Source organism: Muscardinus avellanarius (genome assembly GCF_963383645.1).
Source record: "Muscardinus avellanarius genome assembly, chromosome: 21".
Lineage (NCBI taxonomy): Eukaryota > Metazoa > Chordata > Mammalia > Rodentia > Gliridae > Muscardinus > Muscardinus avellanarius.
Window position 1 is genome coordinate 2505348 of NC_137807.1, and position 24636 is coordinate 2529983.

The window sequence follows — 24636 nt, forward strand, 5'->3', positions numbered from 1 at the left end:
GTATGGGTGTGAGTCAACACCCCGGCTCCGTTTCACAAGTTTGTTCTTGCTAGAGTCGTCGGGTAAGGAACATGATGGAGGAGACGACCCGCCCGAGTGCGCATATCAATGCCACGTGCTGTAGGGGGCAGGCGAAGCCGGGCGGGTTGGCGACCGGGAGGGAGGGAGGGGAGGGCGCCGCGGGGCGCAGAGGTTCCCGGAGCGGAGGTGTCCGCGCCGGCGGCTGGAGACCGCCCCAGCCGGCGCACCTGCGCGCAGCCATCTCGCCGAATGGAGGCGTGCGGGGGGCAGAAGGGCCGCAGCGGACGGCAGGCGGGGAGGGGCGGTGGCGGCCTCGGGCCCCGGCGCCACGCCTCGGCACTGCCGCCTGGCTGCGCGGGCGCCGGCGCCCCCCACCGCGCCGGCCTGTCTCGCGGACGCGCGGAACCCGGGCGCCGGGCCGCGGTTTCCGGCCGGCCGCGCGCGCCGCCGGAAGCGGAAGTGCCCGGCGCGGGAGCCGGGGGCTGCGCTGGCACGGTCGAGGCGGCGGGGCGCGATGGAGCACGTGACGGAGGGCTCCTGGGAGTCGCTGCCGGTGCCGCTGCACCCGGGGGTGCTGGGCGCGCTGCGCGAGCTGGGCTTCCCGCACATGACGCCGGTGCAGGTACCGGGCCTGGCCCGCCGAGCCCCGCGCGCGGCCCATGGGCGCCCTGGCCCTGCCCGCCCGTCGTCGACCGGGGACGGCGACAGCCTCGCTCTGCTTCATGTCCCTTCGCGGAGATGAGGAAAACAGCATATCTGTCTCGTAGGGTTGCGGGGACTGAGGAGGACTCGGCGGGCACTGAGGGCAGCGCCGCACGCTTACCTGTTGATACTGTGCGGGGAAAGTGAAGGCGACGCCCCGGCCCAGCTTATCCAGGAAGCGTTGCTGGGGGATCTGCTGCGGATCCGGCTGGCTTCTACGCCCTGGGGGTTTTGCAGCCAGGGTAGCTACTCGGGAGCTTTCTTTTCTAGTTCAGGAGCTAGGCATAGTTTCCCAAGGTGAGCGACTCCAGCCTTCACTACTTACTGAGGCCCTCAGCAATTTAGTGACACCCTGTTACCCTGCTTCAAAATAAAGAATTAAAAAATAGGGCCGGGGCCATCGCTCAGAGGCAGAATGCCCCTGGGTTCAATCCTCAGTACTGCAAAAGAAAAAAGGGGTGGGGGAGTGTTGTGTGGCTTGTCTTGGAAATGCGGTGCAGACACCCCCTAGTGCATCAGGGCTCATCGTGCAGAGCTGTCCACCTCTCCGTTTCCCTACTCACTTGCTGTTGAGCACTAGTTTAACCAGGTGTGGTGGTGCACAGCTGCAATCCCAGTACTTGGGAGGCTGAGACAAGAGGATTATGGGTTTGAAGCCAGCCTCAGCAACCTAGGGAGACTTTGTTTCAAACCAAAAAATAAAAAGGGCTGAGGTGTAGCTTGGAGGTAGAAAGCCCCTGGCTTCAATCCCCAATACCACCAAAAAACAAAACAAAACACAAATACTTGTCTGGCATTGTGGTGCATGCCTGTAATCCCATTACTTGAGAGGCTGAGATGGGAGGATTGCAGTTTCGAAGCCAGCCTCTGCCGCTTAGTGAGGCTCTCAGCAACTTAGTGAGATCCTGTTTCCAAATAAAAATAAAGTCAGGCTGGGAGTGTAACTCACAGGTCAAATGCCCCTGGGTTCCATCCCCTGCACCAAGACCAAAACAAAATGAAAAAAGAATAAAAACCCCATAAAGACGGTTAGTGCAAATTGAGGGGGAGCAGGACTGGACCCCTGCCACACATCTGTGCAGACACCGTTGCTGTGTTTGCTGCAAGTCCAGCGTGGTGCCTGGCTTACTCGGCATCCCCCGATGGGGACCACCGTGACCTCTGCCGCCCACCGTGCTGCTGGGCTTGGGTCTCGCTGGTGAAATCGCGCCGTTCTTTAACCAGTGCTTTGCAATCTCTCTCTTTAGTCTGCGACCATTCCCCTGTTCATGAGAAACAAAGATGTGGCCGCCGAAGCGGTGAGTCCCTCGTAGGACGCGGCTGTCCTCGTGCGATCCTTCCCTTGCGCCGGGGACGAGCCGCGGACAAGGACAAGCGACCCTAATGTCCCCCCGCAGGTGACAGGAAGTGGCAAGACGCTCGCTTTTGTCATCCCCGTCCTGGAAATCCTCCTGAGAAGGGAAGAGAAGTTGAAAAAGAGTCAGGTGAGGAGAGCAGAAACCGCTCGCTGTCACTTGGTGGTCAGAGCTCACAGTTGAGTAAATACGGAGACGGACAGCATGAGAAAACGAGGCGGCCGACCCTCATCATTTGAGAAGTCTGTTTTCCAAATGCTCTTAACATTTTATAACTCCCCCATTGATGCTGGGGTGGTTTCCAGTCATTCACGGAAAGCCTTCCGCTTCCTGCCCTCAGACCCTGAAGAAGGTCCTCTTCATGGTCCGTTTAGTACTGTTTTCATATTTCTGTTTAAATTGTTCCCTAGCAGAGCCGGACGTGGTGGTGCACACCTGTAATCCCAGTACTTAAAAGGCTCAGACGGGAGAATCGCAGGCTGGAGGGCAGCCTCCGCAACTTAGACCCTCCGCAACTTAGGGGGACCCTGGTTTCTAGGTAAAAATAGAATGCCGCTGGTTCAGTCTCCAGTACCATAAAAATAGATTGCTCCCTGGTGTTGTGCTTAAGTGCCGCTTGTGTTGCTGAGCACAAGATGAGGATTTGCAGAGAAAAGGTGTGTTAGCTAAGTTTCCTTTAGATATGACTTATGGAGCTGTTGGCCATGAGTTTAATGTGAGTGAATCAGTAATACATATTAAGTAAGATGACTTAATGAGAGGCTGAGACAGGAGGATCACAGGTTCAAGGCCCGCCTCAGCCACTGGTTAAGTTGCAACTTAACAAGACCCTGTTTCAAAATAAGAAATAAAATAAGACTGGGGGTGTAGCTCAGAGGCAGAATATTCCTGGGTTCAATCCCCAGTACCATGAAAAGTTAAAAAAAAAAGCTGGGTGTGGTGGCGCATGCTTATAATCCCAGCATTTGGAGGCTGAGACCCGAGGATCGCAGTTGGCGGACAGCTTCAGCTACTTAGTGAGGCCCTCTGCTACTTAGTGAGACCCTGTTTCAAAATAAAGAATAAAAAGTAGGACAAGGGGTGTAGCTTGGAGGTCAAATGCCCCTGGGTTCCATCCCCAGACCCACAAAAAATAAAAAAAAGAAAGAAAGTTGCCGGGCGTGGTGGCGCACGCTTGTAATCCCCGCGCTTGGGAGGCAGAAACAGGAGGATCGCGCAGGTTCGAAGCTAGCCCCGCGCGCTGGCTTAGGAGACCCTGTTTCCAAATAAAAATGTAAAAATAGGTCTGGGAGTGTAGCCCGGAGGTAGAAGGGCTTCCAGGAACCCCAGTACCACCAAAAAAAAAAAAAAAAAAAAAAAAGAAAGAAAGTTAAAAAAAAAAAGGTGTCTTTAAGCAAAAACCCACATAAAACAAGGTTGTACATAAAACAAGGTTGATGACAGTATGCCCGCAGATTCGCAGGAACCCACCCTGTAGTTCCCTGGGAGTTGTGGCCTCATGTTCACCGTGATAATGACAAGTGACCGAGACTCAGAGCAGTTGACAGCTGCTGGGAGCTGAAGCTGCTGGTGGTCTAAGAAGTGGTGTGCAGTCAGGCAGGGGGTGTGGCTGTGTCTGCCCAGGACCCCGTGGTAACCTGCCCCTTCCCTCCTCGAGGGTAGGTGGGCGCCATAATCATCACCCCCACCCGGGAGCTGGCCATCCAAATCGACGAGGTCCTGTCCCACTTCACGAAGCCCTTCCCGCAGTTCAGGTAAACAGGAGCCGCGTGCCTGTCAGCTGCCAGCCGTGCCGCTCGACCTGCTCAAAAGCCTGTTTTTGTTTTAGCCAGATTCTTTGGATTGGAGGCAGAAACCCTGGAGAAGATGTTGAGAGGTTTAAGCGACAAGGGTGAGCTTGCCCGATTCTCCTCTCCCCTGCTCTTGGTCCCCAGCCCGGCAGCGGCCATGCTTGACCCCGGCAACCCCAGTGGGCCCTGCCCGGTCAGGGAGGGTGCACGTCACTAGCCGGTAGATGCCGAGGCCCAGCCCGGCTGATAGCCATCTGGCAGGGCTCTGGGCTCTGCCTCACTAGGTTTTAGATTTCTTAGGAAGATGAAATTCCAGATGTGTGTGTTTCCTTCTGATTTTTTTCCTTTTTTTTTTGTAGTATTAGGGATGAGGACAGAAGCATTCTGCCTCCAAGCTACACCCCCAGTCCTGTTATATTTTTCATTTTGAAATAGGCTCTGCCTAGGTTGCTGAGGTTGTCAAACCCGCCCATCTCCTGTTTCTGCTTCCCGTGCTAGGATTACAGGCCTGTAATCCTAGCCTGTCACCATGCCTGGCTTGCTCCGAATTTTCTAATTGTCGATGTGTCATCTGTGTTGTAAAAAACAAAACAAAACAAAAAAACCAAAAAGGTGTGGTGGAGCATGCTTGTAATCCCAGTGCTTGGGGGCTGAGACAGGAGGGTCCCAGCTTTGCATCCAGCCTCAGCAATTTAGGGAGGCCCTGTTACAAAATTAGAAGTAAAATAGGGCTGGGGTGTAGATCACAGGTAAAATGCCCTTAGGTTCGACTTCTAGCACAAAAGGCAAACCGAAACCCTCGCAGCCCGGCCTGTCTGTGGGGCCCGCACGCGCCCAGCCTGCCAGTCTGTTCCCTCTCACAGAGTAGTTTCCCGGGGGCCCTACGTGCTGCAGAAGCCTGCTCTGTGTCAGAGGTCGGCAACCTCTTTCTGTCCAGCCTGTGGACCTGACAGTGTCGCAGTCATTCAGCTGCTATTATGGTGTGAGGGGTTGGCCCTGGGGCTGCAGCTTCTGCCCCTTCCCGGGTCAGAGCCAGGACCCGGACCCGGCTCGCTCTTGGCCCGCCCCTTCTGCGCGGCGGCGCGCTCTCCTTCTCTCAGCCTCCTTTCTCTTCTTTGGGGTTTAGATGACGTTGGGGAGTAAGAAACTTGGAGCTGGGCAGGGTGGCACATGCCTGTTCTTCCAGGACTTGGGAGGCTGAGACAGCAGGATCACAGGTTCAAGGACAGCCTCAGCAATTTATCAGCCTAGCACGACCCTGTTTCCAAATAAAAAATCAAGTAGGGATGGGGTCATAGTTTAGAGGTAGAACACCTTTGGGTTCAATCCCTAGCACCACAAATAAAAAAAATAAAATAAAAGAACATTGGATTTTGGTCTCGATCACTGGTCTTGCCACGGTTAGAGCATGTAGCAGGTGTTAACTTTCTTTCCTTTCCGTAGTGGGAACATCATCGTGGCGACCCCGGGCCGCCTGGAGGACATGTTTCGGAGGAAGGCTGAGGGCTTGGACCTGGCCAGCTGCGTGAGGTCCCTGGACGTCCTGGTGCTGGATGAGGCCGACAGGCTTCTGGACCTGGGCTTTGAAGCAAGGTACTGGCGTTTGGACTTCGCTGGTTTAGGTGGGTGGTAAAATGGGGCCCTTCTGTTGCTTTAGGACATTTTGTTAACCACATCAGCGTTTCACGTCACTAGGCAACTTGATCCTCAGATTCTGTCACTGTTTAATTCTATTTCGTCTGGTGGCACGTGCTTGTAATCCCAGTACTTGGGAAGCTGAGGCAGAGGATTGCAGGTTCAAAGTCAGTCTCAGCCACTCAGCAAGGCCCTCCACAGTTTAGTGAGACCCTGTTTTAAAATACAAAGAATAGCCGGGCGTGGTGGCACACACTTGTAATCCCAGCATTCGGGAGGCTGAGACAGGAGGATCGCGGTTTGTGGACAGCCTCAGCGACTTAGTGAGGCTCTTTACAACTCAGTGAGACCCTGTTTTAAAAATAATAAAGACTAAAAAACAGGGCCGGAGGTATAGCTTGGAAATAGAATGTCCTTGGGTTCTGTCTCCAGTACCACACACACACACACACACAAAAGTAAATAAAAAAATAAAAAAATAAAAAAATAAAAAGAATAAAAAATAGGGCTAGGAGTGTTGCTTAGAGGGGAATGCCCCAGGATTCATTCCCCAGTAAAACACACACACACACACACACACACACACACACACACACACACACACACGAATAAAGCAGAGCTGGGGTAACCCTGGGCAGTAGGATGTCCCTGGGTTCTGACATCACCTGTTGCCTCACCTCCCAGTAATACTGCTGTCAATATTTTGACAGCTTCTCTTTTAGTGCGTGTATGTGGTGCTGAGGATCGAGCCCAGGGACATTCTAACCCCACGCAACATGGCCAGCCCTATTTTATTTTTTATTTGGAAACAAGGTCTGGCTAAGTTGCTGAGGGCCTCATGAAGTTGCTGAGGCTGGCTGTGAACAGGCCACCCCCGCTTCAGCCTCCCAAGTACTGGGACATCAGGCGTGTGGCCCCACGCCCGGCTCTCCCAGCCTGCCTCCCTCCCTGTGCAGCCTCGTGCAGCAGTGGCTGACCACGCCGGTGGCGGGCCGGGGGTGAGTGCAGCTCTCTCTCCCCAGCATAAACACCATCCTGGAGTTTTTGCCAAAGCAGAGGAGAACCGGCCTCTTCTCTGCCACGCAGACGCAGGAAGTGGAGAATCTGGTGAGAGCCGGCCTCCGGAACCCCGTGCGCGTGGCGGTGAAGGAAAAGGGTGTGGCGGCCAGCAGCACCCAGAAGACGCCATCCCGCCTGCAGAACTACTACATGGTGAGCCAGGGCAGCCCCTCGCAGGGTGAGGCCCGGGAGCCGGGTGCTGGGTGCACCTGTCCTCCCAGCAGCACCCGGGAGGCCACTGCGGGTGATCTCAGGCTCAGAGCCAGCCGCGACACTTAGCCTGAGTGAGCCCCGCAGCAACCTAGTGCGACCCTTTCCAAGTCAGAAGTGAGTCTCCCGGCTGGGGAGACCGTGGCTCGTCATCACGCACGTGGCTTTCTGCAGAGCCGCCCACCCTAGAGCATTTGCCTTGACCCTGGCCTCAGACTCTCCTGGTCTGAGGATTACATTTCCTGTAAGTGTGTCCAGGGCCAGGCCACACCTGCTGGAGCAGCGTTTGTGTGCTGGGCCCGCCCTAGAATCTGCGTGCTAAAACATACATGCACACACACACACACACACACACACACACACCCTAGAATCTGCGTGCTAAAACACACACACACACACCCTTCCCAGCATATATTGACATTCTGAGCCAACTATCTGTTCTATTCTGGAAGGAATTGGATTCCTTAAAATTTAAGGCTGATACTTTTGAGTTTGAAGCAGAAGGGTCCAAGTTGAAGGCCAGCCTGGGCAATTTAGCAATACCCTGTCTCAAAGAGAAAGTAGCCAAGGGCTGGGGATGTAGCTCATCGGAAAGTGCCCCTGGCTTTAATCCTTAGTTACACTCCTGCACATGTGTGTGTGAACACACACATAGGCTTAAATTAGAGAGCTGTAGGGATTTTTTATTTACTTTTTTTTTTTGCGGGTCAGGGGATTGAACCCAGGGACATTTGACCTCTGAACTACACCCTCTTCCCTATTTTTTATTCTTTAGTTTGAAACAGGGTCTCACTGAGTTGTAAAGGGCCTCACTAAGTAGCTGAGGCGGCCGCAAACCTGGATCCTCCTGTCTCAGCCTCCGGAATGCTGGGATCACAAGTGTGTGCCACCACGCCTGGCTTTATTTACTTTTTTTGTGTGTGGAACTGGGGGTGGAACCCAGAGGCTTTCTACCTCCGGGCTATACTCCCAGCCCTATTTTTTTTTTTTTTTTTGGTGGTACTGGGGTTCCTGGAAACCCTTCTATCTCCGGGCTACACTCCCAGACCTATTTTATACTTTTTTATTTAGAAACAGGGTCTCTTAAGCCAGCATGGCTGGCTTCGAACCTGCGCGATCCTCCTGTGTCCACCTCCCAAGCGCGGGGATTACAAGTGTGTGCCACCACACCCAGCTCCCAGCCCTATTTTATATTTTATTTGGAAACAGGGTCTCACTAAGTTGCCGAGAGCCTCACTAAGTAGCCGAGGCTGGCTTCCAACCTGCGCGATCCTCCTGTCTCAGCTCCCAAGCACCGGGATTACAAGCGTATGCCACCACACCTGACCATTTTATTTACTTTTAAAAACTGGTCTTTATTTTGTTTTCCCTTTAATTTGCAGGTGTGTAAGGCAGATGAGAAATTTAACCAGCTGGTACATTTTCTTCGAAATCGTAAGCAGGAGAAGCACCTGGTGTTCTTCAGGTAATCCACCGGTTCTGGTTGGGGTCTGGGACTCAGCTGTACCCAGACTGTGCCGGGTGCTCAGGGTACAGATTCTGTCCAGAATGGATTCTGTCCTCTTGGGGTGTGCCAGGCTGCAAATAACCAAAAAAAAACCTTCATGCTCTACCAAGAGGGTTGCTGTTTTCCCGCCAAGGGGAGCGTGGAGGCGGCAGTGTCTGACGATGCATTTGTGTTGTGGCAACGTCCGGGGTGATGCGCCTGTGATCGCCTGGCCTTCTCCTGGGTCTCCCTCTGACATGCCGGTCATGTCTGCAGCGGGGAGCAAGCGGGCGCAGCAGGGCAGTGCTAGCCACTGTCCCCTTCCACCAGGAGAGCAGAGCGCCTCCTAGGAAGCCAGCTGGCTGTGTGCGGAGGCAGGTGAAGGGGGAGGGAGGGCTGGCAATGGCTCGGTGGCCCCAGGCCTGCCTCAGCGGTTTGTCCCGTTGTCACGGTGAGACAGGGACACGGCATGCCGTCCTTGGCTGGGCAACCAGGGCCAGGCTGGGCCGAGCATCGGGGGTCAGCCTGGCCCCTCTGCTGAGCCCTGGGGCATCCCGCCTCCTGGAGAGGAGCCTTCTCCACAGGAAAATCCCTACGCTGTGCACGTCAGAGATGCCGCCGTTTTCATTCTGAGGCGGCTTCCGTTGCATCCCTTCTTGGGGACCAGGAGGCCGCCTTCCTTGAGTCTTCCAATAGTGAGATCCGTCCTCAGGGCTTTGACTCGCGTTTGCCGGAAGCTTGGCCTGTCGCCAGCCAAGAGGATGTCTAGTGTGGAGCTTAGCCGTGGGGACAGCCCTCATCCTCCCTCCTGATGGGGATGAGCAGTCCCCAGTGCTGGGCTGACGAAGCCGGGCATGGTGGCACACACCTGTAGTCCCAGAGACAGGCTCACAGGTTCAGGGCCAGCCTCAGAGTGTAGCAAGGCCCTCAGCAACTTAGGAAACCTTGCTTCCAAATACAGAACAAAATAGGGCTGGGGTGGAGGTGGAGGTAGGGTGGCCCTGGGTTCAAGCCCAGCACCCAGACGGGCGCGACTCTGCCCCAGCAGCACCTGCGCCTGCGTGGAGTACTACGGGAAGGCCCTGGAGGTCCTGGTGAGCGGCGCAAGGGTCCTGTGCATCCATGGCAAGATGAAACACAAGCGCAACAAGATCTTCATGGCGTTCCGCACGCTGCAGAGGTGGGCGCCGCCCCGTGCCCCCTCTCCTCGCCCGCCCCTGGCCTCTTCCTGCACGGCCTGGGCGCTGGCGGCCCCTCACCTGGCATTCCTTTTCCTCCAGTGGGATTTTGGTGTGCACCGATGTGATGGCCCGGGGAATCGATATTCCTGAAGTAAACTGGGTTTTGCAGTACGACCCGCCCAGCAGCGCGAGGTAGGCATGGCCCATGTTACTGCCCGCGCGTGTCAAGGAGTCTGAGCCAGAGGAAATAGGGATCCGGAGGTGGATAAATGTATAATGACGTTCAAAATATGGTTTTAAATAGCAAATATAAGCGAGGCGTGGTGGCGCATGTCTGTAATCCCAGTGCTTGGGAGGCTGAGTCAGGAGGATTCAGGTTGGAGGACAGCCTGAGTGAGCAGTGAGCCACTCATCAAACTGGTGAAACCTGTTTCAAAAAAAAAAAAAAATAAAAAATAAAATAGGGCTTGGCTGGACGTGGTGGCACACACTTGTAATCCCAGCATTCTGGAGGCTGAGACTGGAGGGTTGAGGTTCGCAGTTCACAGACAGCCTCAGCTACTTAATGAGGCCCTCCCCTGCAACTTAATGAAACCCTGTTCCAAAATAAAGAATAAAAAACAGGGCAGGAGGTGTAGCTCGGAGGTCGAATGCCTCTGGGTTCCATCCCCAGACCCACCAAAAAAAAAAAAAAAAAAAAAAAAAATAGGGCTGGGAGTGTAGCTCAGAGCTAGAATTTCCCCAGGTCCAGTCTCCAGTGTTACACACATACACAAAAGAAAGGTCTTGCAGAAATGCATAATAGAACATTTAATTGAAAAAATACAAAGTACCGGATATGAAAATTGCAGTGATTTTTCCCTAAGTACGCATAGATCCCCAGTGTGCACTTCCAGCCGTGGGCTTGGCCTCCTCTGTGACCCTCCCTGTGACGGTGGGCACTTCTGGGCGCGGGCCGTGCTTGGTCTTAGGCTTTTCATTGAGTCCTGCTGTGAGCCTGCAAGTGTTTTTTGTGTGTGTGGTGCTGGGGATGGAACCCAGGGGCATTCGACCTCCCAGCTACGCTCCCAGCCCTATTTTTTATTCTGTATTTTAAAACAGGGTCTCACTAATTAGCAGAGGGCCTCACTAGGTAGCTGAGGCTGTCTGTGAACCTGCGATCCTCTTGTCTCAGCCTACCAAATGCTGGGATGACAAGCGTGCGCCACCACGCCCAAGCCAGAAATTTCAGTCCGTTTTCCTTATTGCTCACAGTTCCCGTCTCCTGGCTCCTGTCTCTGCACGCCTGTCAGTTGCTGGCCCCTGCGTCTCCGGTGCTGAGGTGGGTGTCCTGGCGGCCTGGGCTCTGCTCACCAGCACCCACTCTGTATCCTCACAGCGCGTTCGTGCATCGCTGCGGCCGCACAGCACGCATCGGCCATGGCGGCAGTGCCCTGGTGTTCCTCCTGCCCATGGAAGAGTCCTACGTCAACTTCCTGGCAATTAACCAGAAAGTAAGTGGCCTTCTCTGTTCACGTGGAGCCGCTGGGGACAGCCAGCGGGGACAGCGCCGCTCCCGCTTAGGGTCAGAAGCTTAGTGGGGGCCGCAGACTCACCGGGCTGGGCCAGTGCCAGAGCATGGCTGCCCTCTGGCCTCGCTGCAGCCAGCCTGGGCCCGGGCCCGGGCCACCACTTGGGGACACAGCTCAGTGTTGCTGTACTATCATGTACTGGGAGGCTGAGACAGGAGGATCACAGGTTTGCAGATAGCCTGAGCTGCTTGGTGAGGCCCTTTGCAACTCAGGCCCTGTTTCAAAATGAATAAAAATAGGGCTGGGGGTGTAGCTTAGAGGTAGAATGCCCCTGGCTTCCATCCCCAGCAAAACAAACAAACAAAAAGTAGAATACTACTAGCTGGGCGTGGTGGCAAACGTCTGTAATCCCAGTCCTTGGAGGCTAAGACAGAAGGATGCAGGTTTGAGGACAGCCTCAGCAACTAGTGAGACCCTGTTTTAAAACAAAAGTTTAAAAAAGGACTGGGGGTACAGTCCAGAGGTAGAATGCCCTGGGTTCATGCCCCAGTAATACACACACACAAAAAAAAAAGAAAAAAAAAAAGAAAGAAAAAAAGACCTTTTGAGCCAAGGAAAATATGGAGTTGGGTTTGGTCTTTCGGCTCCCGCATTACCATGGCAGTCCTCTGGTTTCCTGGCACTGGCTCTGTGGGGTGCGGTGTCGCTGGCCGGCGAGGTGAGAACGTGCTCTCTGTGCAGTGCCCCCTGCAGGAGATGGGACTCCAGAGCGACACAGGGGACCTGCTGCCCCAGCTGCAGGCCCTGGCCCTGGCCGACAGAGCCATGTTTGAAAAAGGCATGAGGGCTTTCGTGTCCTACGTCCAGGCCTACGCCAAGCACGAGTGCAGCCTCATCTTCAGGCTGAAGGGTGAGTGGGCTTTCTCCTTCACACAGCTGCTTTTGGCTAAGCTCTGATGGGTCGCACACGCGCCATGGTTGTCTTGCTAAATGTTTGTTGTGGCTGGTGTGGTGGTCCAGCCTGGAGTCCCAGTTCCCGGGAGGCTGAGACAAGAGGTCTGCCGGTTTGTGGCCAGCCTCGCCGCTGTAGGAGACTCTTATAACCTAGCGAGACCTTCCTTCAAAACAAAAAGAATAGAGCTGGGGTAGCCGGGCGAAGTCATGCACGCCTGTAATCCCAGTACTTAGGCTGAGACAGGAGAATCGCAGGGTTGAAGACAGCCTCAGCAACTTTGCGAGGCCCTGTTTCAAAATAAAGCGTTAGGAGTGTAGCTGGGAAGTAGAAGGCCATGGGTTGGGTCCCAGTACCGAAGAAAAAGCTAGGGTCACCGTTACCCCAGGTAGACTTAAGGTAGACTGCTTTGGGTTTGGTTTCCGCTCCCACAGTGTCGGTCAGTCAATAGCCGGCTGGCTAGAGCGACTCCAGGCACCGCTCTGGTGGGAACTGCGTGCGCCGTGAGCCCCCCCCCCCCCCCGCCGCCGCCTCCCGTCGCATCTTGGCGTGTGACGCTGGCGTTCTTGCTCAAGCAGATCTGGACTTTGCCAGCCTGGCCCGCGGCTTTGCCCTGCTGAAGATGCCCAGGATGCCGGAGCTGAGGGGGAAGCGGTTTCCAGAGTTCGTGCCCGTGGACGTGAACACAGACGCGATTCCATTTAAAGACAAAATTAGAGAGAAGCAGAGGCAGAAACTCTTGCAGCAACAAAGGAAAGAGAAGACGGAAAACGGAGGGAGGAGAAAATTCATAAAAAATAAAGCTTGGTCGAAGCAGAAGGCGAAAAAGGAAAAGAAGAAGAAAATGAATGAAAAAAGGAAAAGGGAAGAGGTAAGGTTTGCAGTTTGTTTATGGCTTAAATTTTAACCTAGAATTCAGAAAAATTTTTTATTCTAGTAGAATCTTATAGTAGGAGTTCCGTGAAGCTGTCAGCTGTCTTCGTGAAGCTGTCAGCTGTCTGTACTGGCTGGTGGCACACACTTTAGTGCCAGTCCTTGGGAGGCTGAGACAGGAGGATTGCAGGTTCAAGGACAGTCTCAGCAATGTAGCTAGGCTTTCAGTAACTTATTGAGACCCTGTTTCCAGACAAAAAATAAAAAGGGCCATAGCTCAACAGTGGAATGACCTGGGCTCAGTCCCCAGCGCCACACAAAACAGCGCCCGTTGTGTGCTGCTGGCCGGGGTGGGAGGCCGTCCTCGGCCACCGCGGCACAGAGATTCAGACTGTTCCTTCTGCACTCAGGGTTCTGACGTGGAGGACGAGGACATGGAGGAGCTTCTGAATGACACGAGGCTCTTGAAGAGGTTTAAGAAAGGCAAGATCACCGAGGAAGAATTTGAGAAGGGGTTGTTGACCAGCGGCAAGGGGAAGGCCGGGACAGCAGATCTGGGGCTCTCAGACTTGGAAGATGGCTGCTGATGCCGGCGCCTCAGCAAAGCTCTGGGCCGAGGGGGCGTCACGCTCCGCTCAGGCGGCTCCCGTGTGTCCACGCCCAGCAGGCCTTGGTGCGGGAGCGCGGCAGAGCCCCTCAGATCGCGGGGCAGCGCGGGGGCTGCCGTGGACATGCTCACTAAAGACCACAGGACTTGAGGTCTAGAAGACGTGTAAAACTGAGAGGAAATGAGAGAAGCTGATATTTATCTTGATGGGCCACCTATAATTAGAGTCTTTATTCCTGAGGGTATTTTATACTTTTTTAACTTTATCATAAAGATATTGTGCTATACTTGTTTTTAAGGACTTGTCGTTTTTTTGTGGTGCTGGGGATTGAACCCAGAGGCATTCCACCTCTGAGCTATATACCCCCAGCCTGATTTTGTATTCTTTCTTTTGAAACAGGGCATCAGTAAGTAGCTGAGGCTGGCTGTGAACCCAGATCCTTCTGTCTCAGCCTCCCAAGTACTGGAATTACACGTCTGGACTTGTGGGGTTACAAGCCCCGCTTGTTTTTAAGCTTTTTAAACTTCCTAAGTGCTGGGTGCAGTGGCACGCACCTGTAATCCCAGGATTTAGGAGGCTGAGACAGGGAGATTGTAGGTTTACGGCAGCTGCAGCAACTCAAGGGCCTCTGTAACTTAATGAGGCCCAGTTTCAAAATAAAATAGGACTGGGGGTATAGCTCAGAGGTAGAACCCCCCTGGGTTCAATCCCTAGTAGCACAAAAGCCTTCCTAAGGACTGCGAGACACCTGCCCTTTGGGTGTCCTTGCCCGAGTCATCCTCTGATGCTCTGCTCTGAGGACCTGCGGAGGTGGGTGTGCCGGGTGTCTTTTTTAGAGTATGTTCCCTGTCAGGTGTGGTGGTGTGTGCCTGTAATCCCAGTACCTGGGGGACTGAGACAGGAGGGTCACAAGTTTGAGGCCAGCCTTGGCAATTCAGTGAGACCTGTTTCAAAATAAAAAGGGGTCGGATCTACCTTGGGGTTATAATGCCCCTTGGTTCCATCCTTAGTACCAAAAAAAAAAAAAAAAAAAAAAAAAAAAGCCCCAGAAACTCCCAGTCATTGTCATTGGTGTGTACAGGAGAGCAGCTGTTTTCTGGTGAGTGACTGTTGCGCCTGCCTTCCGTTGGCTAAAGCGTCGTCCTGGCACACGGGCTGCCCCGCCGCGCTGTGGATGTGGCCGCCCAGGGTCTCGCCTGGTGGCCAGTGCTCCAGGCCTGGGCCGGCGTGCAGAACTGAGGCACGCCATATCAAAGTCTGCATACGGCTTACTGGTAAAGATGCTGAATTTGTTCCCAAGAACTGTTTTAAAAGGATTCCTAGGACCCAAACAGTTTTAAAGGAAATTCTTTTCATTTACAGATACAGAATGTGCGCTCACAAAGGTTCCAGAAGGCGGGGTGGTCAGCAGCGCTGAGCCGAGCAGGCCGTGCCCTCAGGGCGGGCCTCCGCACCGCTGGGTGTCAGGTGCGGGGTCAGCGCGCTCCCTCCCAGCCACCACTGGAGGCCAGCGGGGTCGCCGCCGCAGGGGGTCTGGTCAGAGGTCGGGCACCTGCTCTCCAGCCTGCAGCAGGATCCTGGGCACTTTGGCAAGTTGGCCTGGCGCCAGGGACAGGGCGGCGGAGGGCTCGGGCTGTCAAGTCGCCAGGAGTTTGCCTTTCTGTAAACTGAAAGTGAGTGAGTTTCTGAAGAGTAGCTCGTCTAGGTTTGGCTTGAGAGGCAGGAACTATTTTCAATGGCTGAGGTGAGCCAGAGCCTCTGGGGGAGGACGTGAGCCGTGTCCCCAGGCCCCGCGGGGCGAGCCGCCGTCACAGGTACAGCTTGATGAGCTCGTCACTGACAGCCGAGGGGGTGAGCACGCCCAGGTCCGTGAAGAGCAGGGTGATCAGGGAGGGCGCGGTGTAGTCTACCCACGGGTGCTCCTCTCGGAGGTCCTGTCCGGTCTGCAGAGACTTCAGAGTGTGAGCCTTGTACTGGGGAGAGGGGACCGTGTTAGTGTCGAGGGCGGCCTGCCCGCAGGAGCCCTCCCTTCAGAGAAGCTCAGACTGGGACAGTAACAGCATCCAGCCTACGGGTGAGGACACAGATGGGCGCGGAGGCTGCCCTGGAAGCCCTGGCCTCCCTGCCTCCCGCAGCCCGCAGAGTGCGGTGTCAGTGGATGAGACGGAGGTCCTGTGGATGAATGTGAGTCCAGGCCCTGTAACCTCCATGCGTGGGAGAAAATAGGGGAAGGAAAGGAGTCTGGCCTTTCAAAGGGCTCGGCTCAGATTCGGGCCCACTCCGGATGCACAAGACTTGCCTTAAACTTATCTGGAACATCCTGCTGGTTTAGCGGGAAGAGCCGGACGAACTTGAAGCTCTCCGCCACCACGTAAAAGGGCTTGTTCTGTGCCTTGGAGCACACGGCCATCTGGTTGGTTCCAATCTGGGAAGGTAGGAAATGCCAGGTGAGCGTTTTATTTGAAACGGCCTCATGAAGTAGCCGAGGCTGGCTGTGAACTTGGGATCCTCCTCTCTCGGCATCCCGGGCACTGGGATTACAAGCGTGCGCCGCCACGCCTGGCTAGGAATGAGGGTCTGACACGTGCTACTGCCATGTGGATCAAACTCGGAAAACATCGTGCTGAGTGGAGTAATTCACGCTCAAAGTGTTCTAGGACTGTACCTATTTGAGGCGTCGAGAACAGCAAAACTAGGGAGGGCAGAACGAGGGCACCAGGGCCGGGGAGGAACAGGGGCTGGTGCTGGGCAGCACCTGCTGGAGGAATGGACACTTTCCAAGCAGGGCGGTGAAGGTGGCATGGCTGTGAATGTACTCAACACCACCTGTACCCTTCAACATAAGTCGTTACGTTGTACCACGACTCAAAAATTTGGAGATAGCATGGTCCTGGGTTCAATTTCCAATATTACAAAAAGAAAAAAGCAATTTGGCCCAAATCTGGCTGGCTGACGGCTCAGTACTGCGAGGCAGTCCTGAAGGTAAGGATCTGGAGAGGGAAGAGGGCAGGTGGGCGCAGCGCGGGCGCCTGGGGAGGAGACGGTACCTTGTTAATGATCCCTAATGAAACGTTCCCAGGTTAAGCACTGGGAGAAACTAAGGAAATGTACTGAGGTCAAACATGTGCAAATAAAACCAAAAACCAGGCAAACCCCATCCCAGTTAAGACCCATTTTATTTAAATATAAATTACACTGACTTTTGTGTGTGTGGTACTGGAAATGGAACCCAGGGGCATTCTACCTCCAAGTGACACCCCCAGCCCTATTTTTTATTCTTTATTTTGAAACAGGGTCTCACTGAGTTGCAGAGGGCCTCACTAAGTAGCTGAGGCTGTTCTAGAACTGCGATCCTCCGGTCTCAGCCTCCCGAATGCCGGGATGACAAGCGTGCGCCACCACGCCCGGCTTCTACACTGACTTAATTCTTGTAGGTCAGTCTCTGAAGGAAATTTGGTGGCGCATGCCTGGAATCCTAGTGTTTGGGAGGCTGAGACAGGAGGATCACAGGTTTGTGGCCAGCCTCAGCAACTTAGCAAAACTTTTAGCAGCCTCGCAAGACCTTATTTCAAATTAAAAATTGGGGTGTAATTTGGAGATAGCATGGTCCTGGGTTCAATTCCCAATATTACAAAAAGAAAAAAGCAATTTGGCCCAAATCTGGCTGGCTGACGGCTCAGTACTGCGAGGCAGTCCTGAAGGTGAGGATCTGGAGAGGGAAGCGGGCGCCTGGGTCCCCGCGCACTGCCCGCCTGGGGAGGAGATGGTACCTTGTTAATGACCCCTCCGTTCTCCACGACGCCCTCGGCTCCGACTATGACCAGATCCACTTTCTCCATGATGTAGCTGAGGGAGAGAAAAGGATGCGACGCTCTCTGAGCTCCAGTGAGTGGGTCCGTTCTCTTTTTCTTTTGGTTTTGGGCACGGAACCCAGGGGCATTCTACCTCTGAGTGACACCCCTACCCTCTTTAATTTTTTTTTTTTTGTGTGTGTGGTACTGGGGGTGGAACCCAGGGGCTTTTCTACCTCCAGGCTATACTCCCAGACCTATTACATGTTTTATTTGAAAACAGGGTCTCACCAAGTAGCTGACACTGGCTTCGAACTCGTGCGATCCTCCTGTCTCACCCTCCCAAGTGCTGGGATTACAAGTGTGTGCCACCATGCCTGGCTCTTTTTAAAATTTTTATTTTGAAATGGCCTGCCGAGGTTGCTAAGAGTCTCACTGCTTGCTGAGGTAGCCCCCCCAACCTGCGATCCTCCCATCTCAGCCTCCCGAATGCTGGGATCACAAGCGTGCGCCACCACGCCCGGCTAGGCCGGTTTTTCTTAGTGATCTCACTTATGTGTTCTCTCTCCCAGAGATTGTTACTCCTGTTTTCTCTCGTGCAATACACTGATGGTCCAAGGACACGTGACCTTGGTTTCAGGAGAGAAGTTGCATGTAGCACGCCACAGGACCGCCCATGTCTTGGGATGAGGAGAGCCCCGTGCCCCTAACTGCTGACGCGAACCTGCCGTTGCATCTGGCTCTGAAAACACACAAATCCTGCTGTTCACTCTGCCCAGCACCCGCAGCCCGACTCTGAGTGCACTGCCCAGACCAGAGGGAGCTTGAGGCTCACAGCAACTAGTAATTAAGAGGCAGGACGCCACCTGCTGTGGGCTGCGCGGGGACGCAGGCCTTCAGTCTGAGGACTCTGCCTGCAGCCAGCCCAGAGCGCATGGGGGCACGCGGCCAGGGTGGACGGGCACTCACCCAACAGCGGCGTCCAGCACCACGGTGACAGGGACGTTGAGGTGGCAGAGGGCTTTGGCCATTTTCTTACTGAAGGTGACATTTTGAGAACATTAGGCAAAGTCCAGGCAAGGGCCGTGGTGATAAGTCGCTTATGTTAGACCGTGGCAAGTCCTGTGGGCTTAACAGTAATGGATTAAGGAGCAGGTCTCAAGTCTGGTCTAAGGACACAAGAGTCTGGGCTCTCTAGGAAAAATATACTTAAGAAAAACCACTAGGGGCTCTGGGGAAGATGTAAACTCAGGGAAAAAAGTAGAAAAGTTCTGCTTTTATAGTCCGAAGAGATGGGGATGTGAATTATCTACTTGATACTTTATTTTTTTTGAGGTTCTGGGGATGGACTCAGGGGCTTTTGACCTCTGAGCTACGCCCCTGCCCTATTTTTTATTCTTTATTTTGAAACAGGGTCTCACTGAGTTGCAGAGGGCCTCACCAAGTAGCTGAGGCTGTTCTAGAACTGTGATCCTCCTGCCTCAGCCTCCCGAATGCCGGGATTCCAAGCGTGCGCCATCACGCCCGGCTGATAGAGAATTTTTAACAACAGTCTCTCGCTGCTGTTTCGATTTAACTACTTAACCAAAACCAACTTAACTACTTAACCAGAACCGTGCGCCTGGGCCATGCCCTGCTGCAAATCTGTGCCTGTCATTCCGGGCAGGGGCGGCATGGTAAGGGGTGCGTCTGGCCCAGTGGGGGCTCCAGGGCTCGGCGTGCTCTTCCTGGGGTTGCTGGACACAGGACCGGGTAGGAAGATACTTGCCCCGATAAGTCGGGCTGTGACTCCGTGATGTAGACGCTGAAGCGCTTCTTGGCCTTCACGGCTGCCTCCAGAACTCGCAGCACCACCCGGGAGTAGGCATGAGTCAGTATTCTCTGTGGACAGAGAAAGAAGCTTCGTCAAAGGGGCAGCTCCCAGGCCAGGCCGCACTGTCTGCACTGAGATACGCCTTCTGGGCTCCTCCGTGCCTCTGTTTACCTTCCTCACAAATCAACTATGATGAGAACGGAGACCTTGGCAGTGCACAGCACTGGTGCTGGGGATGGAACCCAGGGACGTTCCATCTTTGAGCTACCCTCCCCCAGCCCTATTTTATTTATTTGGAAATAGGGGTAAGTAGCTGAGTACTAAGCTAAGGGGGCAAGTAGCTGAGTACTAAGTTCTAAGTGGCTGAGGCTATTTTTGAGCCTGAGATCCTCCCGTCTCAGCCTCCCAAGTATAGCGATCACAGGTGTGCGTCGCCACGCCCGCTTGAATCCGCATTTAGTAAGACCCCAGGCGATGCACCTGCGTGTTCAAATTTGAGCACCTCTGCTCTGCATCTAGTCTAAGTCAGCGCCGACCTGGTGACGCGGGCAGGCGACGGCGTGGAGGGCGGGGACGGGAGGCCACATCCCGCCTCCACCGCAGGCTTTGACCCCAACCGGCTTCGGTGTCGCCCACTCGCACCGCGCTGTCACTTAACAAGGTACTTCAAAGGTTACGGACCGGGTAATAAAGTGGACCAGGCTTAAGAGTCAAAATGCAAGTAAACGCTGTTGTGGTCAGCGGAGGCTTTGGTGGCAAAAAGGATGTACCCTGTCATCAAAGTTTTATTAGGCCTGTGCTGGGCTGGCTTAACCTGCAGTTCCTGTCTTTACTAACAGAGCAACACTGGACGGCCTGGACTCACTGCAATAGCATCTGAAATGAAGCGAAAAAGAAAATCACGTCCACTGTCAGCCTTGGCCAGGAAGGTGCTCAGTATGAACCGCGATGAGGGCTGGCCTGCGTGATGTAATCCAGGCGACTACATATCCAATCACAAGAGGACTTCTTTAGGGAACCTCTTGCTCACTCAGGGGCCAGCCATGCTGTCCGGGTGTTTTTCTCCATCTCTCTACTACGGTGACAGGCGTCTGTATATTTTTTGGAGCACTGACCATATGCCAGGTGCAGTGCTGAACCATCAAAGAGACCGTCTCGTTCAACCCTGGCAACCCTACGAGGTCAACACTATTGCTGCCCTTATTTATTTAAATTTTTTTTGTGTGTGTGGTACCGCAGGTAGAACCCATTCAACACCAAGCTACATTCCCCAGCCCTACTTTTTATTCTTTACTTGCAAACAGAGTCTCACTAAGTTGCAAAGGCCTTGCTAAGTGGCTGAGGCTGGTTGCAAATCGCAGTCCTCCTGTCTCAGCCTCCCAAATGCTGGGATGACAAGCGGGCGCCACCACGCCCGGCTCTTTATTGCCCTTATTTATCAGATGAGAAAAGTGCGGTACAGAGAGGGTAAGTAATTTGTCCGAGGTTACCCAGCAAGCCAAGATCTTAGCCCCGGCTCTGCACCCCAAAGCCCTGCTCTCAGTTTACTCACTGCCCCGTCTTTGATGAAGGTATGGCACAGGTCAGCAATCTTCTTTCTTGAAGAGGATATTCTGCTGAGGAAAAGCTCTCCCCGCTCAATCATGATCTTTTTACATTTGGAGTAATCCTAGGGAGGAAAAAGCAAGATGGGGGACGGTCCAGGGTGGGCCGAGGATGTCTGCAGCCACGAGGACGTGGGGAGCAGCCGCGGGCGGCTGTGGCTTACGGAGTACTCCAGGGAGGTCAGGCTGATGAAGCGGAGGAAGAGCTCCCCGCCAGAGGACACCGCCACCGAGGAGTCCACGCCGCACAGGGTTTCTATGGCGCTGGTGAGATTCGCCCGTAGGCCCTGCAGTGTCTCCCCTGGAAGGATCAAATAGGAGCGGGACATTCACTTTAGCGGCACGGTCTTTTGCCAAGTTCGCCATGAACTAATTCGTTCGTTCGTTCGCTCAGCGCGTATTCTCTGGGTGCAACTACGGGCCACGCGTTGTTCTAGATGCCAGGGAAGAGCAGCGGACGAGACGGGGCTCCACGCCAATGCAGCTCCCGCCTACAGGAGGACGCAAAGAGAGGAGCATGCCAAGAATACACAAGAGAACTAGACTGTGAGCAGGGCGGAAAAAAGCAGGCTGATGACGAGGCAGCCATGACTGAGAGCTGAGTCCCAAAGATCCAGCCACAGAGAGATCCGGCAGGAAAGGTTCCAGGCTCAGGCTTAACAGCACACGAGGGGACACTATGCGGATGTGGTGGTGCCCGTCTTAATCCCAGTACTTGGGAGGCTCAGGCAGGATTGCAGGGTCAACCCTCAGGAGTAGTGAGACTCTGATTAATCTAGCGAGACCTTGATTAAAAATAAAACAGGGTTAGGGGGATAGCTCAGAGGTAGAATGCCATGAGTTCAGTCACCAGTACCACAAACAAAGCAAAACCAAAAAGAAAGGCAACACATGTGCAAGCCCAGTATAAAAAGCAGAGAGAGGGACCAGAAGGGCTGAAGCTGTTCGTTGAGGACCGCACGGACGGGTTATTAGAGGTGGCAGATGAGGTCGCAGGACAGTCCGGGGCAGCCAAAGGTCTCTGAATGCTATTGTAGGTATGACGGGAGGATGCTGGAGGTCGTCACGAGCCACAGGTTAGAGAAGGCATTCTTATTATTTTGCTTATATGAGATGTGATGGTTTAGATTTAAATGCTGAACTAGTAGATCATAATAAATGATATTAATACCAGAATTTATCCTGGAACATTTTCTGTAGTATCTGCATAGACTCTGGGACAAGGCAGAAGCTCAACAAACATCTGTAAAGTTGAATGTCATCACTGTGACGCAAGTTTCGTGGTGAGTGAGATAAAATGGCCATTCTTGATTCAAAGCACATTTTTTTTGGTGGTACTGGGGGTGGAACCCAGGGGCTTTTTTTTTTTTTTTACCTCTGGGCTATACTCCAAGACCTATTTTATACTTGATTTGGAAACAGGGTCTCACTAAGTAGCTGAGAGCCTCACTCAGTAGCTGAGGCTGGCTTTGGACCTGTGCGATCCTCTTGTCTCAGCCTCCCAAGCGCGGGGATTACAAGTGTGTGCCACCATGCCCAGCTCAAAGCACAGGTTAAAAGGCCTGAAACGAAAAAGCTGAGCTTCAAGCTCTAGACAAACATACATCTCTCACTTTCTACAGTTCTAGTAGTCATTAGAAGACTTTCCCAAGCCCCCGAGTGTTCAAGGATGACCTGCTTTACCTTTATCTCTCTTCAAGAACTCCAGCAACGTCCGGATGGCAGCCACTGCCGAGGCCATGTCAGGGTCTCCTTTCATCTGAGACTTAAAGTATTCGATCAGCTCTGGGGAGGGACAAAAAAAAACCATTCGTCACAGTCGTTTAGCAGGATGTAAGGCCGGAGAGTTTGTTGATGCTTGTTGATTTTAGGAAGCAAAGTCATTTTAAAAATTCTTTTGAGGAGGCTGAGACAGGAGGATCATGCAGGTTCGAAGCCAGCCTTAGTTACTTAGTGAGGCTATTGGCAACTTAGTGAGAACTTGTTTCCAACTAAAATATAAAATAGGTCTGGGAGTGTAGCCCGGAAGTACAAAGCCCCTGGGTTCCATTCCCAGTAACACACACACACAAACCTGCGATCCTCCGGCCTCAGCCTCCCGAATGCCGGGATTACAGGCGTGCGCCACCACGCCGGGCTGCCTTATTCTCTCTTTTCCAGTAACAGACTCAACAGGGCAGAGTTCTATTCCTACTTCGCAAGAGGGAGCCGAAGCCTCCTTCCCCCGGGCCCTGGGGGGCGTGCGGCTGGGCGCGGGTCGGCGATGCCCTCGGGCCCACCCCCATGCCAGGGGCCGCGGGGGAAGCGCTCGGGGGCGACGCCCTCCGGGGCGCAGGCTGGGCGGCCCCGTGCGGCTCCGCTCGGCTCGGCAGCCCGGGCCGGCCTGATTTACCCTTGTCGTCCATGGCGCCCTGGGACCGCGGAGCCGGAGGAGCCGGAGCCGCTCGCGCCGCTTCGGCGGGCTCCCAACGCAGCGCCTGCAGCGAGCCGCGCGCACTGACAGCGCGTCGGCGTCACTTCCGGGGAGGGACGGGCCGCGCGCGTGACGTCACGGACGCGCCGGAAGTCGGCGCGCGGGCTCCGGGCTGCGGGCTGGACGGCTGCCTCCGCGAAGGGCGGCTGTCGGGGCGCCATGGTCTCCGACGGTGAGCCCCTCGCCAGGCGGGACCCCGACCCTGGGGCTGGGGGGACCCGGCCCGCGATGGGCCGGCCCAGTGGAGTGCGGCTTTGGGCTGGGGGGAAGCCATCTGGTGCTCAGAGGAGTAGCCAATGGATCGATTCATTCATTCAGTGGCTCTTTGGGGTCGGCCTCTTTGGGGATGCCAGGTCGTATTTTCTGCCGTGGGGAGGACGGTAGAGACGGTGACGGACGGGGAAGCTTGTGGAGGTTACTGTCTAGTGGGCAGAGTAGCAGAAGGCGAGTTAATAAATGAATTCCAAGACAGGCGTGGTGGCGCACGCCCCGTAGTTTTTATTCTTTCTTTATTAAAGCCCTAGCTTTTATTCTTTATTTTGAAACAGGGTCTCACTGAGTTGCAAAGGGCCTCACTGAGTAGCCGAGGCTGGCCGCGAACCTGTGATCCTCCTGTCTCAGTCTTCCAAGTACTGGGATTACAAACCTGTGCCACCCTGCTTGGCTTTTAGTGGTCTATTAAACAAGGGCCTATTTAGCCTGTTGTGCACATCTGTGATCCCAGTACTTGGGAGCCTGAGGGAAGGATTGCAGGTTGAACGACAGCCTCAGCATTTTAGCAAGAACCTATTTTAAAAGAAAAGTGGGAGCCGGGTGTGGTGGCGCAGGCTTGTAATCCCCGCGATTGGGAGGCGGAGACAGGAGGATCGCGCTGGTTCGGAGCCAGCCTTGCTGGGCTTAAGAGACCCTGTTTCCAAATAAAACATAAAATAGGTCTGGGAGTGTAGCCCGGAGGTAGAAGGGCTTCCAGGAACCCCAGTACCACCAAAAAAAGAAAAAGAAAAAAAGAAAAGTGGGGCTAGGGTATAGCTTAGAGATAGAATGCCCATGGGCTCTATCTCTAGTGCCATACACACAATAAAAAGGGGGTGCAGCCGGGCGTGTTGGTGCACGCTTATAAGCCCAGCATTGGGAGGCTGAGACAGGAGGATCATGGCTTGTGGACAGCCTCAGCTACTCAGACCCTTTGCAACTCAGTGAGACCCTGTTTCAAAATAATGAATAAAAAATAGGCCTGGAGGTGTAGCTTGGAGGTAGAATGCCCCTGGGTTCCATCCCCAGTACCACACAAAAAAGAGGGGATGCATATTTCATAATCCATTCTGTCTTTGGTTTGGTGACATATGGCGTTTGGTGACATTCTAGTACACTTGGTGGTGTAGGGAACAGGCAAGGCCTTGAGGGCCCCTGAGTTTAAATCTTAAACACATGCTCAAAAGAACCCTGGACTTCCTGTTAATCTCACGGTTGTAGGATAATAGACCTTTAAAGGCATGCAGTTGTTTTAATATACACATTGGGAATGTTACCTTTGATTCTCTATCATGTGGTTAATGTTCTAAATTTATTTCT

General features: G+C 54.0%; 2 protein-coding genes across 2 annotated transcripts; one reads left to right on the forward strand and one right to left on the reverse strand.

Annotated features, from left to right (window-relative positions):
- Positions 1-535: 535 nt before the first annotated feature.
- Positions 536-13362, forward strand: DDX55 (DEAD-box helicase 55; the record flags this gene model as incomplete). The annotated part of the gene is made up of 14 exons (XM_080717540.1): positions 536-643; positions 1971-2021; positions 2121-2207; positions 3741-3832; positions 3907-3969; positions 5312-5461; positions 6526-6715; positions 8155-8237; positions 9307-9438; positions 9539-9631; positions 10818-10932; positions 11692-11860; positions 12481-12773; positions 13186-13362. 14 exons carry the CDS (start codon positions 536-538, stop codon positions 13360-13362), a joined length of 1803 nt encoding a protein of 600 aa, XP_080573666.1.
- Positions 13363-15191: 1829 nt separating this feature from the next.
- On the reverse strand, positions 15192-23225 carry EIF2B1 (eukaryotic translation initiation factor 2B subunit alpha; the record flags this gene model as incomplete). The annotated part of the gene is made up of 10 exons (XM_080717598.1): positions 15192-15356; positions 15683-15808; positions 17154-17229; positions 18144-18208; positions 18939-19055; positions 20540-20656; positions 20756-20892; positions 22275-22376; positions 22786-23002; positions 23109-23225. 10 exons carry the CDS (start codon positions 23223-23225, stop codon positions 15192-15194), a joined length of 1239 nt encoding a protein of 412 aa, XP_080573724.1.
- Positions 23226-24636: the final 1411 nt, after the last annotated feature.